Source organism: Barbatula barbatula (genome assembly GCF_947034865.1).
Source record: "Barbatula barbatula genome assembly, chromosome: 10".
NCBI lineage: Eukaryota > Metazoa > Chordata > Actinopteri > Cypriniformes > Nemacheilidae > Barbatula > Barbatula barbatula.
Genome location: NC_136773.1, coordinates 21,954,519 through 21,971,449, shown reverse-complemented (window position 1 = coordinate 21,971,449; position 16,931 = coordinate 21,954,519). Strand labels below are relative to the sequence as shown.

Sequence of the window (16,931 nt, the reverse complement as noted above, 5' to 3'; positions counted from 1 at the left end):
GGCATCACACAGATGCATGCATCACACAGATGCATGCATCACACAGACATCCACTGTTACTAATAGTTGTGTGTGTCTGACAGGATTGAACAGATGATTGATCCGTGTGCTCAGGGACCGGAGAAGTCTTTCAACAACAGCATATTTATGGGAATACAACCACATCTAAAACTCTTCCACCACTTACTGTTAAACCCACCCAAGGTTGGTCTGGTCTCCAGTTTATCATAATGTCCTGGTGTTCACTCGATTCCTGAAAAACAAATCAATAAATTTTTCTTTTTTACAATCCACGCAATGTCTGAAGTACAGTAGTGGCCAAACAGTGATGTCCGGAGAGCATATTTGCACAATTTTTGCTTTTAATGACACATAGGTTGGATTAAATAGGTACTTTATTAATCCACTGTAAGAAAATTGGTTTCATTGAGCAGCGAAACAATATACAAAACCAATGCAAACAACACAAACATGTTGTATAATAAAAGTATTCGTAATATACATATGGATTTCTTATATATATATACACACAAGTATTCCAATACCAAATTATGCAAGACGAACATAAATTGTACAGCAAAATGCACAAAAGGTACAATTTATGTCAAAAAGGCTAACTGTGGGAATATGGTTTTATTCTAATATGCAACAGAATGCATTAATAAACAAAAAGGTCACAAGAAATAAAGCAGACATTGGTTGCGTCCGCAATCGCATACTGTGACAGTATGAATTTGAATAAGTACCTACCTATCGGCCGTTAAAACAGTACGTTTTATATAGTATGAGTGGGAGTAGTATGAATATACTTTGTACACACTGCGTCCGCCTATGGCAAACCGAAATAGCTTTTAATCATTCTCAGGATATGATATCTTGATGTCAAGAATATAATTTCTTCTAGTAACAAAGTTAACAAAGATTTTTTATATCGGTTATTACAGTTTCACTAGTACAAATGTGAATTCGTGATATCAACAATCATGTCCTCACTTCCACAAATGTGTATTCTTGATATCAAAAATTGTATTTCACAGAGTAAAAAACGTCTGTATTGAAATCTGTAATTAGATTTTTACTAGTAAAACATCACAAAAGGCTGCCATTCAATTTCAGATATCAATAATACATTTCTCACATGTCAAAAACCATAATTATTTATATCAGTAATTACTTTCTTGCTAGTAAAAATGTAAATTCCAGATATCAAGATTTCAATTTTCACTAGTTGAACTGCTCATTCTTGATATCTGTAAATAAATTTTAACATGTTGCAGTTGGTTTTTCTGTTATCAGGAAATAAATTTCAGATATCAATAAATCTGAGAGTAATTGAAGATATCTAAAATGGCTTTCTTACTAGTAACAATCACATTATTGATTTCAAGAATGAACATTGTCACTAGTGAAAATATAATTATTGATATCAGAAATTGGCATTTTTACATGTAGTAATTCAATTGTTGATATCAAGAATAGATATTATCTATGGCAAGCCGAATTAGCTTTTAGTCATTCTCAAGATATGAATTTTGATATCAACAAAAAATTATAATTCTTGACATCAAGAATTGGAATTTCTACTAATAACAATTGCTTTTTTGATTTCAGTAATTAATTTTCACTGGTAAATGTGTGAATTCTTGATATCAACAATCACGTCATCATTTGCAGAAATGTGTATTCTTGATATCAACAATCACGTCATCATTTGCAGAAATGTGTATTCTTGATATCTGAAATTGAATTTGATTGTCAGTTTATTGTGATATTTAACTAGTAAAAATGCAATACAGATATCCAGAATTATGTTTTTTACTAGTTGAAATAAATTTTTGATATCTAGAATACACATTTCTGCGAGTGATGATGTGTGAAAATGTAATTACTTGTAATATCTTGAGAATGATTAAAAGCTAATTCAACTTGCCATATCCGCCATGTTTTATGGTCATGTTACCCTTATGCTCTTTGACCTATGACGTATTAACAACAACCTACACGTGAGTGTTGCTAAACATAATTTAGTCGCGTGAAGTTTTCTGCTTTATTTTTTTATTTACTTTTGACCTTTGCTCAGCTCCCGTGGCATCATGGGATAGATCAGTGTCCATCCGATCCACTCTTGGCGGAAGTAGTAAGCTATCCGGTTATTTCTCGCCTACTGTTTTCTGACATACTATTCATGACTCATGCTCGTTTTCACCTAATTTATAGTATGGAAGTAGGCAATTTCGGACGCAGCCATTGACTATTTGACTACCGAAGTCATTCTCCTGGTTCATGACTCGAAAAGGAAGTTTGTTGTATTTTTGCAGAGCCTCCTAAATTCTTCTCAAAGCACCACAATATGAACACAATGTTTTTATAAAATACGTTTGAATAAAAGAAGAAGACGTAAGGTATCCTTGGAGGACATCACTTGTGGGCACTACTGTATGAAATCAAATTTTGTGTGTTAATAATCTGCTTACTTAATAGGGTATTCAAATGTATTGACAACATCATCCCCAATTGAAGTATTAATTGGAGATAAACTGCTTTACATTTCTACTGTACCCTACAGAAATGTGTAATGTTGACCACAATGGGCATCTTAGAGGAGCCTTTCGGCAACGCTCGACTGCATGCTGTCAGACTGATGGCTGCTCTGTTGTACACAAGAGCTCCCAGAATCCACCAAGAGCTCTGCCATCTGAACATGATCAACCTGCTGCTGGTGACCGTCTCTTTCAAAACCACTGAGTAAAGTCATAAACAATATTGACTGCTCTAATCCGTCTTTCTCTCTGCAGGACCTGTTTTTTAAATTCTCCTGGAATAACTTCTTACACGTCCAAGTGGAGCACTGTGTCTCAGCCATCCTTAACCAGACGACACCAAACGGAAATCTACAGACTAGTCCGGATCAGACTCATCAAGATCAGCTGGAAAGCACACACTCGGACCCGATTGAGACACTCACCGAGACCTCCGACGGATGTGATATGTTCTCACACTCAGACCTGATAAAACATGTATGCAGTACCCAAGATGATGCCGACTTGTGCATTTAGATTAGGGCTGTCCAACGATTCATCGCATCCAGAATAAAACTTTGTGTTTACATAATATATGTCTGTGTACTGGGCATATTCATTTTGTTTTTATAAACACATACATGCATATATGTATAAATATGATTATGTTATTGGTAAATCTAAATAAATTCATGTAAATATTTGTGTATGTGTTTATAAATACAAAATGAATGTGCACAGAACACAGACATAGAGTATACTATGTAAACACAAACTTTTATGCTGGATGCGATTAATCGCGATTTAATGTTTGACAGCCTTAATTCAGATTTACTGTAAATGCATATAAGTACATGTAATAGTGATCCGAAAAGCGTACAGATGCTTTATTGATGTATAATGGTCGTTTTTGTGTGTGTAGCTGATCAAGGACTGCCGGCTGGTTCAGAGGATTTTAGATGCATGGGAGGAAAATGACAAAACACAGTAAGTTCACTTTGAATTTCTCTTTGTAAGTCGCTTTGGATAAAAGCGTCTGCTAAATGACTAAATGTAAATGAGGAGTTTGTATGTTTACACTTGTGTTTGCGCGTTGTAGGGAAGCTGGGGGCATGAGAAAAGGGTACATGGGTCATCTGACCAGGATTGCAAACACTGTGGTGCACAGCGCAGACAAAGAGCCAGAACAGACCCAAATCACAGAGCTAATCAACGGTAGATGACACATCAACATGTTATTCATTCATTTCTAACAACACACATTCTCTGATCTATGAAAACGTGGTTTGTTAATGTGTGACAGAGTTACCAGAGAACTACAAAGAACGCTGGGAACATTTTGTGAATGACGCGCTAGCAGAAACTAACAAGAGGAACACAGCGGACCTGGTGAGATCTAACACAGAAATGAAGAGGATTTGTTGGCGACATATTGTTTTAATAGCTTATTTACTGTAGTCTAGCTGTATGTGTTTTATTATAAAGGAGATTTGATAACTTCACTTTATTAATGTTAAGAAAGTGTGTGTGTTCTGTTGTTTTATCACAGGTTTTCTCAGATTATCAGATTCAGCAGATGACTGCAAACTTTGTCGATCAGTTTGGTCTGAATGATGATGAATTTGGAGAGCATGACGGCAGCATCAGGTAATTCCTGCCCAAACCTTTACATTTAGATTTCACCTTCAGATTTAATATTTGCATTTTTAGACTTAACGTCTTCAGATTACAAATTGTTGTGCCACATTTAGATTTAACGTATTAATTTGGATTTTGCATTAAGATTTAAAATGTACCTTTAGAGTTCACATTCAGATTTAACATTAACTTCTAGATATCATTTCTATTTCTAATTAAAATTTTCATCGAGGTTATACAAGCGGATTTAACATTTACATTGAACGTTTCAAAATGAAACTACTTCTACAGAAGGGTGATCTCAGGACACAGACATAGAGTCGCATATTGTTCAGTAGTTTATGTTTAAACTCAATGGCATGTGAAATATTTTCGTCAAGTTTCTCTGTCTATTATTTATTCAGCGCCACGTTCGATCGAATCACGGAGATCAACTTTAAACTGGGGGATGGGGGGGTGAGTACTCAGTTCAGAATGATTTGTTTTGTATTCTCATCACAATCTCCTCACTTCAGAAAATTACTTTCTAACTAGATATTTTTTTCTTGTTTTCCAGTACAAATGTCTAAAAAATTTTGAATCAAGATGCATTTTGTCTTGTTTTTAGACCAAAAATATTTCTTTTTTTTGTCAAGACTTGTTTTCTTAGGTCACTTTTCTCATCAAGAGAATTAAGAGTTCAATAGTTTTTTGCCATTTGTACTGGAAAACAGGAAAAGAATACGAAGAAAGTCATTTTTTTTGTAGAAAGTCATTTTCCATCTGCTCTTTGATTATATTCGTCTTAAATCGTTTTTCCTCTGTGTGTCACTCATATAATATTCTTATTATGCATTCTTATTATTACACTTTCTCTCTCTCTCTCACTCTCACTCTCTCTCTCTCTCTCTCTCTCTCTCTCTCTCTCTCTCTCTCTCTCTCTCTCTCTCTCTCTCTCTCTCTCTCTCTCTCTCTCTCTCTCTCTCTCTCAGGCAAGCTCTGCCGTCTTTGAAACCCGCACAAAAGAGAAAATTCGCCATTTTGATGAGGAGGAGGAGGAGGAAGATATTTGGGAGGATAAAGAAATCAACTATGCAACACGTAAAAAAGTCAAAGCGCGAAGCAGGTTCATAACGCACACTGTGATGACTTTACATTTGTTTTGAACAGAATCCTTGTGCCATTTATACATTCTCATAAAACCATTATTTAGTTCATGTTAGCCCGTTTCTTTGACCGCTGTGTGTTTATTGTCTTTGCTAGGTTTGGACTGGTGAACAGCGAGACGGATGCCGGCTCTCGGAGGCGTCTGGGGTCACCAGATCTGGAGTGGTTTCCAGAATCGAAACAAACACCAGAGAACGCCAAGAATCGGGACATGGACAACCAGTGCATTGATCCACAAAGTACGCTCACAGCTAACACAACCTAGAGAGAATTTATATATATATAATTCAGCTCTTTATGTAACGTCTCTCCATCTCTGCAGGTCCTGGATGGATCGCGAGTTTCGAAGATGACTTCAGCTGTCGGGATTTCACGAGCATCGCTATTGATACGGGATCCAGTGTGTGGGGCAGCTCTGCAGACCAGCTCAGTGAGACGGATGACAAAGGATGGGCGACGTTCGGCGACTTCCAGCCTTTCTGCTGGTGCGGGCGGGACTGATGTGATGTTATACTGTGTGTTAGCATCAAGTCATGCTAATTAAGATCATGTGTTTTGCAGTTCAGAAGCCGGACCCAGATGCAGTTCACCTGTGGACTCCAAAAATCCAAACAAACAGAGCCTGAATGACGAAGGTGAGAGACATGGTTAGTAAATAATACAGTCTGTAAGTCTAACCTCTCTTCTTAAAATGTCTTGTTATGGATTGCTTGTTTATATACCTTTTATGTTTATTATACTGTTTTGTGTATCACGATTCGTTGTTGCAAATTAAATTAAAATATACTGTGTAATCTAATAGTTTAAATGTTACCAAAATTAATATACGTTTTTTTTTAATCATTTAACGACAGTATTTAAAGGGGCTAGTGTTATTTTTTATTGTATTTTTAATGTAATAATTATTTCTGGTTGACGTTAAAGCCCATGTGTTGTGTGTGTTGTAGTGAAAGGCTCATCAGCGTGTGTGTGGAGCGTATGTGGAGCGAGAAAGGCTCCTCTGGTAGCATCAGACAGCAGCTCCAGTGGAACAGACAGTGAGGACGAGGAGGAGAAGACCAGCATCAGTACAGAGACGGTTGCCACCGGCAACACCAAGGAGCCGATTAAACCCAGTGTGGACTTAAGCAGGTACTCATGGCATAACACACAAGACGCATCGGAGGCCTCCAAACACTATCGTTTGTCAGTTGGATATGCACTGAAGGGGAGTAGGGAATGATCACCTCTGATGCTTACTGAAGCTTTTTCTGTGTTTGTCCTTATTTGTTTCTTCCATTGTTTCAGTGACACTACTGATAAAGCAAAAGGTGGCTTGGCAACAGATGTCATAGCAACAGGAACCGTAGCGGCGCCCATCGCTGGTACTCCGTCGCCTATGAAGCAGAAGTAAATATCAACACTGTTTTCCGACGAATGTATTGTATTGTATTAAAGTACCCTGTATTATAGTTTCTAATAATCTCTCTGTATCCCTCTACAGGGGTCACCCCAGCAGTAACGGTCCAATGTAAGAGCACCCTCGCTGCTCACCATGGCAACCATTGCCACACTCGTTTTGACCACCTTTAGTCCTTCTCCTTCTGGCATCTGCCGTTTCCATTGGTCTGCCATGTTGTTATGCGAGGTTTTTGTTGGCTGGTACTCCACATCTATACTCCAGTCTTCACTAATGAAGACATCTTCACGGTTGACCTTTGAACCCTGTGAGAGCAGCCCGGCTTCAGTCTGTGAGTGTGTGTGGTATCGTTGGGTGTTTTGGGACTAGAATAAGATACACTTTGACATATGCATAAAAATGCTCTACGTGTACATCTACGGGTGTTAAAAGTTATACTTTTACGTTTTGAATCTGCGTGTGTGTGTGTGTGTCTCGAGCAGCTGATCACTATTTTTGAGTGTCGTAGCTCTGGTACTGATTTAATTTCAGTGCTGATTTCTTTGCACTTACATTCTCGATGCGTTTACGTTACCCCCTAAAACACACACATATACAAGCTAAATTAATTGAGAAAAGCAATGAATTCAGTTCCGTCTTCATTTACTCACCCCAAATCTGTATACATTTCTTTGTTCTGTTGTACACACAAGATGCTTTGAAGATACACTTGTAATGTTTCCTACTATGGTAGTCAATGGTGGCAAAGAACTGTTTGGTTACAAGCGTTCTTCAAAATAGATTTCTCTGTGGAACAACTCGAGGATGAGTAAATGATGACAGAATTATTATTTTTGGGTGAACTGTTCCTTTAAGGGAGAGATTCAAAGTTCTGTCTTCATTCGCCGTTGCTTCAAACCTTGGAAACTTTCTTCTCTGGAACATAAAATGTGAGACAAAATGTTTATTAAACGAGATAAAAAAGTAAAGACGGTTAATCTCTCAAGACCAAAAAGCACCGTTAAAGTAGTCCATGTGTCTGTCCGTCATGTTTCTTCAATACCCTTATCTATACTTTTGAATCATTACAACTATTGCGTATCTAAATGTATGCATGACATTTGGTTTTAACATATTCTTAAACATTCCTCAGAAAGATGACATCACTTGTGTTACTGAATGGATAATCAATAGCCGTTAATGTTTCGTGTTCCACGGAGGAAAGCGTGTTTGGACGACACGGGCGTGAGTAAATGATGACAGAACCATCGTAACTGGTTGAGCCAATTCGAGTTGTGAATCTTCAGAATGAACTCAGGAGAAAGCGGAGCTTTAAAGAAGCGGTTGTGTATGTGTGTGTGCCTTGAAACATCAGTGGATGACACACGAGCGTGTGCGTGTCCACCAATCCGTCATAATTCTCCTGTAGTAATCAGGTCTTAGTAATGTTGATGTGTATTCTTCATTATATACGTGCAATTAATATTATATTTTACTAACTACTTTTGAAACACTAGAACGCTTCGTCCAGTTGAATCTAGAGCGATAGCAATAATAGTACGAATCATTTTTTGTTTTGATCTGTTTTTTATTAATGTAGCTTTGGGACAATGTGCACAAAGTCACACAAAGAGTGTGAATGTTCAAGACTGTTTTTTGTTTTTGCACTTTTAAAAACTTGATTTTGATACCAAATGCAACGGGATGGTGGTACGGTTTGGTCTACTCGTGCTTTTAAGTTCACAAGCTCTTTGTTTGAATAGCAAATGCGTGCTTGAGTTTGAGAATGAGAACGAGAGCGGGCAAAAGAGAAATAAAGACTCGAATGTATTTTTATTGTTTTTGTGATTTTTGTTCTGTAATCCATGACTTTTGCCTCTGCATCGCCATCTCTGTTTAAACCATAAAACCGCAGGTTCATTGATGATACTTACAGATGAAGTCAAAGCACATTGTGTACTTTTAACCCAGAAAAGTTACGGATTTGAGCCTTTTATTGTTTATTTTGCCAAAATCTCCACATTACGTCTTTAACCCGCTGGTTTGGACAACAGGGTTTCATTCTCTTATCATTACTATATACTTGTGCTTTAATTCAGCACGTAATCCAAATGGCCACTTAGTGAAATAGCAATGAGATCTTTATTATTCCATAGATCTTGTCTTCCACTTACAGTACAGGTCTTTATGAAGCACCACGTCTATGCGATTTATCTGTGTTTGTGTGTATGTGTTCCTAACATGTTTATTTGACCAGGTACTGTTACACGGGTTTAGCGCTGTTTGCTGCTGTGGTAAATCATTTTACGATGAAATAATAGTGGATAGTTTGTTCAAAGCATTGAAAGCATTGACATTTGAGATGAGAAGGGGAATTATGGGAAACCTAACTCGTAAGCAACAATTATGTTTTGTAATACTTGGCCACGCTATTTATTTTATTTTATTATTATTTAATAAAGGGTTATACAAATGTATTGTTTTATATAAGAGCGGCCCGCCACATTGTTCTATCAACCAATCGCAGCACCACAAACAAGATTTTATAGCTAAATGCATCAGAAACGGCGATGTGGAATCCTTTATGTGTTGTTTGTTTTCATGTTCAGCTGTTGTATACGTATACAAGTACCCAAGAACACAAACGCATACGGTATAATCCGGTAGGATATTTTCTGGTTACTGCCTCGAGCATCTGTTCATTGTGTGAATGTGGAACACACATCTGTTGTCATTTAGTCAAATGCCTTTCGATGTAAACCGATGCTGGCGGGGTTTCTTTGTTACACTGTACCTGTTATCTGTTGTCAAAAGTTAGGCTTTAAAATCAGATATCAAACTAATAAATATTTCAGATGGGATTGTCTCGGGAGTCCTTTTATTTTTACTTTGGTGTCCTAGGTTAGCTTTTCTCAACCTGATCAGTTTCTGATAGTTTGCTTGACGATGTAACCACAACCACAAAAATGTGACTTCAAAGATGGATCCAACATTCCATGACTCGGAATGACACGTCCCGTCGGGCATTGAAAGTGAAAGCTGCCCCGCAGGCATGAGGTGGGAGTGGCCTGTGGGTGGAGAGGGCCGTGTTTTACAAGTGTGCATACAAGAGTAAATATTTTTCAAGTACTGGTGGAACCTGTCTGACTGCTTCCCCGGAGAAAAGAAGACGCAGCCTGAGGTGTAGAGCACACAAAGAACGGCAGAGAGGACAAACACACGTTTACAGTCCCATTGCGAGAAAATGAAGGACGGGCAAAGAGGGAGCTCGGGAAATTAGACCACCGGGACGGACCCTTATGGACGTAATGTAAACGCTGACGTTATGCCTTTGGAAGACTGCTGTGACAGTTGACGGTCTGAATGAGGTCGTCTTTGGGAGTTTTCGAGTGTGTTTAATGGGTAGACGTGTTCTGGATATGGGGGGGTGTCAGAGCAACAGCAGCTCTGATGAAGAGGATGTCAATGTTCGGAAGGCAAACCACACCAACCTCAGCCTGTTTAAAGTGTGAGTATAAACACACACACGACAGATGGTAGAAGGTATGCACACACTGCACGGGAGATAAGAGTCAGCAAACTTCTAGAGAGGAGGAATGTGAACATGTGTGTGTATGTATGTGTTGTGTAAGTTCACAAGAAACTACAGTAGCGCAAAGAAACTTCCACAACAGTGTGTGTGCAAAAACACAAACCCTCTGCCGTCCTTGTTTATGGATAAACACACCTACTGCGGCCCGTATATTTACATTTTACAAACTTGTGTGCGCATGTGGGGTGTGTTAACTTTATACTGTTTACAAAGAAAAACTCTTAACTACAGAAGGTTTTGTGAAATCAAAGTGTGAAGAAACTATAATACTTCATATTACTGTGATACATGACCAAAAAAAGGTACTTTCTCTGTTTTCCAAAAAAAACGAATGGCTGTTTTATTCTTTAGGTTATGTTAGGGCACTGTATCTAACAGACTTGAGACGGGACTAAAAATAACATAAACATATGACAGGTTTTTTCATTTGTGACCCTACCTGGGAAAACCTTCTGTTTTCTATAATAAATCATCCTACGTAAAGAACATTTTATGAAAATGTTACATTGACATATTCAATATCCAAAGTCCATGTCAAATAAAGAAATCACAGTGAAATTAAAGCTTGAAATCAAATTACATTCTGAGACTTGACATGGTCACATTTTATTTATATTTCTATATACGTTAGATTTTTTTTGGAAAGTCAAACTACAAGTCAAGCATAGAATATCATTATACTTGAGTATGTCTCCATAAAACTATTAGAGCAAACTTTTCTTTCAGTGTAAGTCAAGTACATTTAAGTGTAATTTTAGATACATATCTAAACAGTATAAACACTTCACAAAAGTACATAAAAGATGGTCTGGAAGTATCCCAAAAAGTATAACTAACTTAAAAGGTATACTAATATCAAACTTGAATAAACTTCTCTATGCAACATCATTTAGTAAAATGCTTTGTTTGAGAAGTGGGCTATATCTATAACATCGAATGACGTTCACACATTTTAGCACGTGTCTAGCATGTGTAACTCCACATCACGGCCTGTTTTTTGATCATTTATTAAAGACGAGGTCAACGTCTGCGCACACGCAGTTGTTTCAAGGTTGATGCTTCTGTTTTTAGATGCCTTACTCTCTGTGTAAACACACTCTACACGTCAGTCCATGCATGTGTGTGGCTTATCTCATTTGAATGAGGGAAATGAGCTCTGTGTACAGCACAATGCTTCTCTCTTGCCAGGATGATGTGATCTTGTGTTCGATAACGCTTTCGGAAAACACGTAAACCGCAAACACTATGGCCTGCCGGTATAAAAGCCATTAAACGACCAACCCCATGTGCACACATTACACCCTAAACTAAATCCCGGTGTGTCCTTGCGTAAAGGCAGAGAGTTTGTTCTCAAACCGTCTTTCTGTTTGCTCAGTGGCAACTATTTCAACACAAGTTAACCAGGAGAAAGGATCTACCGCGTTACAAACTTGCATGTGTGGGTAAGAAACACAATTCTAAAGCAACACTTTGGTATGACCCATCTCATATAACACATACCTTTTAGCAAAAGTTATGATTAGAGGATAAAGAAAAGAGGATGCGCACGGCACGGCATGATTTGTCACTTTAATACCGCCATAAATACCGTACTGTGGACTTTATACCGAGGTATTATCGTACAGTGAGATTTTGATATTGTTACATCCCCAAATAATAGTATTCCAATCTTAAAGTGATGTCCAAAGGGCGTATTTGCACAACATCTGCCTTGATTCCCTCTAAAACTAGAGATGCACCGATATGTACATTTTGGCCGATAACCGATAATTAGTTAACACGAAGCCGATAACCGATATATGGCCGATATACAGTATCAAAATATGAATATTTCATTTTCTGAGACTGAAACCAAAGGCTATGTTATTTGAAAACATTCACTGCAGAAAACAAGGTAACCATTAGTTCTCTTTTTTTCCTTTAAAATCAAGCGCCAGACCTACTTTACACTAGTCAAAGAATCTTTAACTTTGCTTTGGTTCCTATAACTGTACCGTACCTACATTAATAATGTTTTGCTAATAACAGTAAGTGAATGATCATGACAGAAAGACATCACCGTACTGGAAATGTTATTGTCGACCGATAACGCTAAAAATGACCATTTACCGGCCGATACCAATTTTTATCGTGCATCCCTAATTAAAACATCAAAAAGTGAGGCGTATGGTACAAAATGGAGACAGACTTGATATTTGACAAAAAAGACAAAATACAGAGTTTCATGGAATTTTGGTTTTAATTAGGGCCGTCAAACCATTAATCGTGAATAATCGCATCCAGAATAAACATATGTCTGTGTACTGTGCATAATATTTTTGTGTTTATAAACATATAAAGATACATGCGTATATTTAAGACAAATATAAATATATACATATATATAATATCTATATATAATTTAAATGATTGATAATTATAAATAAATGCATGTATGTTGCAAAAACAACGCGGTCATACCGGTATGCCTTATTTAACATTCAAAAGCTTAGACTCAATTTCACTGAGCATGCGGCACCACTCCTTGGTCCAGGCCCTGGTAATCTCAAGGTTGGACTACTGCAACGCTCTCCTTGCCGGTCTTCCAGCAAAGCCTATCCAACCACCCCTGATGGTTCAAAACGCAGCATCACGCCTCATCTTGTGACACCCCTTTTCCTCTCTCTCCACTGGCTACCGGTTGAAGCCCGGATCAGATTCAAGTCACTGATGTTTGCATACAGGACTATAACTGCGCCTATATTTAATCCTAAATAAAATATAGAAACATGATTTTTAAAATGACTTGTTGGAGTTTCCAAAACGATTAGTTTGAAGATTAACATACCAACATCATAAAGGGAAAAGGGAGAAAAATGTCTGAGCCTTATAATAATGACACTGTGATAAATGACTCATGTATGTGTTTCCAGCAGAAAAAACAACAGTCCACATCTAGTACTGTCCAGTGAGGTTAAACCATACCTGAAAGATCATTTTCTGTCTAAACGCATCACTGACGTCGATCTTCTGACCCTCTCTGCTCTTCCACATGGACTTGACCAGCAGGAGTGGATCGCAACTCACAGTGAGTATTCAAAGCTGAAAAAGAAAATCAAGACGTAACTAATGTCATTTTACAACCAGTGATGTCAAACACCACAAAAGTGCCAAAAACATTATGCATGTGCGTGTGTTCTGTTCAGTCATGCACGAAGAATGCCTTAATGCATTTAACTGTTAACTGTGTGTTAATGTGCGTTAAAGATTACGATTTTACCACGCAAAAACTGTTGTAACACCACTGACGTTTTAATTTTGTGTTCTCAGCTGTCTCGTTCTTCCAAAACACAAATGTCCTTCTCAGCGCTCTGTCTGACTTCTGCTCCATGGCAACATGTCCGACAGCCAAAGGTCCCAAAAACAAGTGAGGATCACACAACTTGGTTTACAAAAAGACATGTTACATTTTAAACGAATGTTGACAATTAAACCATAAAAAAGAAATCAATAGAGTATTTGTACATGGACCGAAGTCACGTGACCAAACTGGAAATCAAGTCAAGCGTTGACTGCATTTTGAGGTAGCGTTAATCAGCTAACATAGCATTTTATTTTATTGTTATAATTATATCAGTCCAAAGAAGAACATTTTATAAAACATTATGCCTAAGTTATCTCTTAAAGTCCCAGTGAAATTACAATGCCTATTTTTTATTAAATATTCCAGGCGTTTATTGTAAATCTTACATAATCTTCAGTGAAAATCTGAAAATGCACTCACCGTCCTGTAATGACTATCCATCTTAGATGACGTATGTTAGACGGCTTGGGCGGAGCATCCGTTAACTCCTCCCCTTCGACTGTCAGATTCTTCTATTTCAAAATGCAACGGCTGTTTTTATACGTCCGATCAAATCGCAGAGAAACACTAAAGCCACGCCCACTATTTTTCTCATTCCATATTCTATTTCACTCGGAAATGCCTAAAAAAATAAGGAAGCAAAAACGATCGCAACTCCCGGTTCATGGGGACTTTAATGTGACAAACGCATTTAACAGACCTGAAGCAGCTCCGATGAGAACTGTTTTCCAAAGTCTGCACGTGACGTCCGGCGAAAAGCCGATGAAATCAAAAAGTCTAAACTTGTAAGTAATGTTCTTGGCTTAGTTGCATACATGTGTGTATTGTATGAAATTTAAAAGCAGAAATCTGAAATTGCTATTTATTTTATTGGCACATATACATGCATACATACTGTATTTTACAGTATAGGCATACACATTTGTTTCCGTTTTTCAAAATTTAGATTTTAATTTTTCTATACCCTCTTTAACTGTATAGCATATTGTATATACTTTTTGGTATACATATAAGAATGATATAAGTATAAAATATGTTATGCTTAACTACATGATGTTATCGCATACTGTGGGAAGAGTTTTGTACTGAGCATTTCACCACATTAATAAATCTTGAAACTTCAAACAAAAATGCCAGGAGGAGCTAAATGACAGGTTTGTTTTTTTAGATGTGAGGTTGATGGTGAACACTTGTGTTTTTCAGTCTGTATGAATGGACAGATGATCAGGGCAGAAAGCTGAAGTGTGTTGCTCCGATCTACATTGACTACGCCATGTGTTACATCCAAGAGCTTCTGACAGATGAGCGTGTGTTTCCTGCTAAAACAGGTACCGTACGATTCCCTTGCAATATTAACACCCGTTCAGAAAAGACGACATTGGTTCAATGAACTGTGAATGCTGATCCACAAGCAATACAAAATAAATATAATTCATCCCTATAATCGTATGCTGATCTGAAATTTAGATGAGCTTTATTCCGTTATAAGACAATCATATCTGTGGTGAGCATTACTTGATGAAGACTTATCTGTCTAGGTTTACCATTTTCTCCTGGATTCATGTTTCTGATTCAGAAGGTCTTTTTATTGCTCTTCCGTACCCTGGCTCACATGTTCAGTGCACATTACCAGGACATCATCGCCATGGAGTTACATCCTCACCTGAACACGCTCTTCTTACACTTCATGACCTTCAGTCACACGTTTAGACTGCTGGACCCCGTGGAGACAGCGGCCATCGATGACCTCATCTCTGTGCTCGCGCTCTGAAACACGTGGACACGTGGTTCAAAAAGATAAAAGATTCATACACACGGAAACGGTGATTTTGACTAAGAAACAGAAGTTCAAACTGGGCTTTGATTGGACAGTTCACTAGCTTTACACACCCATGACAGCTGTGAACCCCGCCTTCTAACAACTGACGGTTCTTGGGAATGTACACTATTTTTTCCATCAGGCGTGCCACGCCAATTCCATCCACATTCCTTATCAACATATTTGTCTGCAAAAAAATAATATTTACAAATACTATTTTGTCCTGTACAAGAAAGACAATCTTTAGCAGATATTTTGGTCTGACATGCTTTCTGGTGTAAAGTGAAAGTTGTGTTTTGTCGGGCAGCTTTTTCGAGTGAAATCTCGTAAAACTATCCGGATGTGAATCATTGAGGATAAATCATTCACAAATGCCATTTCACAAGCACATCTCCTCTCCTGGGTCAGTAACGAAGGACGTTTTTCAAAAGAAAAGTTCAAATAATTTAAGTTACAAATACTGTGATTTATCACATATATTTCTCATTTTGGTTTGTGTTCATCTTCACACAGGTGAACATGTTTGTGTTGCTTTCTGTTCATGCATATAGTGGTCAGAAGAATTTAGGTTTGTATGGAAAAGAGATCTGATTTTATGTTTCATCCAGAGCATAAATGATGAATCATGAATCGTGAATGAATGAACAACCCTGTGATACACACACACACACCTTTCTGTTTGCCATCTGGTCTGACTGGTTCCCAAGAGGAATAAGATCTCTTTATAAACACACACACACTATATTCGATCTTTGTTCTGCATGAATACAGTTATTACTATAATGTTATCTTGTGCAGTGCTGTACAGTGTTTTAGAGACTGTGAATATCATAATTACTGCTTCTTATATATTTCTCTCATGTTTTTGTGTTACTGTAAGACATTGACATGACAATTGAAGTCTGTATTTGAGATTTTAGTGTACCGTGTAGCATATACTGTATACTATGTACTTTTTAAAAAGAAGCATGTGAAATAGTGTGTAGTAAACAACAATAAACATTTCAAACTGTGATGTGTTATATTGTTCTCACATTGATTGATATTTCTAATTCAGCAAGTTTAAATGAGCATAACTGTGTTGTTCCTGCAGGGGACAGCAAAGGGATTCAGCAGCCCTACGTTTTATGGGGACTTTCCATAGATTTAATCATTTGCATACTGTGCAAATTGTATTTTCTATCCCTCACCCTACCCCTAAACTAAACTATCATGGAAAGCATGCCGCATGTTTACATTTTCAAATAAACACCACCGTAAGATGTTATTCTAATTCAATACGGTCGAAAAATACTTTTTGTACATTTTTACGTTTATAAATATAGGAATCCGTTAATATGAAGGGTGTGTTAAAATACGGCAACATATTGATCATTTGGATGGATCTGCTTTTTGGACCTTTAGCATTTAGAGTAGGCTATCATATAAGATAACGTTTTATTCCATTTATTCAAATGAAGAAAAGGAGTCATGCATTAGAAATGTTTAATTTTTGG

At 37.4% G+C, this 16,931-nt stretch overlaps 2 protein-coding genes across 9 annotated transcripts in view; both read left to right on the top strand.

The window, feature by feature from the left end:
• ppp6r2b (protein phosphatase 6, regulatory subunit 2b) overlaps positions 1-9,540 on the top strand; it is an 18,656-nt gene extending 9,116 nt beyond the window's left edge. For 2 of the 3 annotated variants that reach the window (XM_079466328.1, XM_079466329.1), the window contains exons 8-22: positions 84-204; positions 2,567-2,719; positions 2,796-3,017; positions 3,442-3,506; positions 3,619-3,734; positions 3,823-3,908; positions 4,069-4,166; positions 4,562-4,613; positions 5,129-5,262; positions 5,400-5,542; positions 5,626-5,788; positions 5,865-5,938; positions 6,251-6,434; positions 6,591-6,692; positions 6,787-9,540. In XM_079466328.1, the coding sequence (XP_079322454.1) occupies positions 84-204; positions 2,567-2,719; positions 2,796-3,017; positions 3,442-3,506; positions 3,619-3,734; positions 3,823-3,908; positions 4,069-4,166; positions 4,562-4,613; positions 5,129-5,262; positions 5,400-5,542; positions 5,626-5,788; positions 5,865-5,938; positions 6,251-6,434; positions 6,591-6,692; positions 6,787-6,817 (1,744 nt within the window). In that variant the 3' untranslated portion in view covers positions 6,818-9,540. The remainder of the gene's footprint in view (positions 1-83; positions 205-2,566; positions 2,720-2,795; positions 3,018-3,441; positions 3,507-3,618; positions 3,735-3,822; positions 3,909-4,068; positions 4,167-4,561; positions 4,614-5,128; positions 5,263-5,399; positions 5,543-5,625; positions 5,789-5,864; positions 5,939-6,250; positions 6,435-6,590; positions 6,693-6,786) is intronic. The other variant, XM_079466327.1, reaches the window with a different exon arrangement.
• A 195-nt stretch (positions 9,541-9,735) lies between these two features.
• Positions 9,736-16,456, top strand: LOC306899825 (MOB kinase activator 2). Of its 6 annotated transcripts, none has more exons than XR_013787233.1 (6): positions 9,761-10,189; positions 13,189-13,340; positions 13,583-13,679; positions 14,820-14,944; positions 15,155-15,838; positions 15,949-16,448. XR_013787233.1 is itself a non-coding variant. In XM_079466346.1 (5 exons), the coding sequence occupies exons 1-5, from the start codon at positions 10,080-10,082 to the stop codon at positions 15,385-15,387; spliced, it is 717 nt and encodes a 238-aa protein (XP_079322472.1). In that variant the 5' UTR covers positions 9,736-10,079; the 3' UTR covers positions 15,388-16,456. The 6 variants fall into 6 exon arrangements, 4 of the variants coding, with proteins under 4 accessions (XP_079322472.1, XP_079322474.1, XP_079322471.1 ...); XR_013787232.1 differs by having other exon boundaries at positions 9,768-10,189; positions 13,186-13,340; positions 15,949-16,455; XM_079466346.1 differs by having other exon boundaries at positions 9,736-10,189; positions 15,155-16,456.
• The last annotated feature ends 475 nt before the right edge of the window (positions 16,457-16,931 follow it).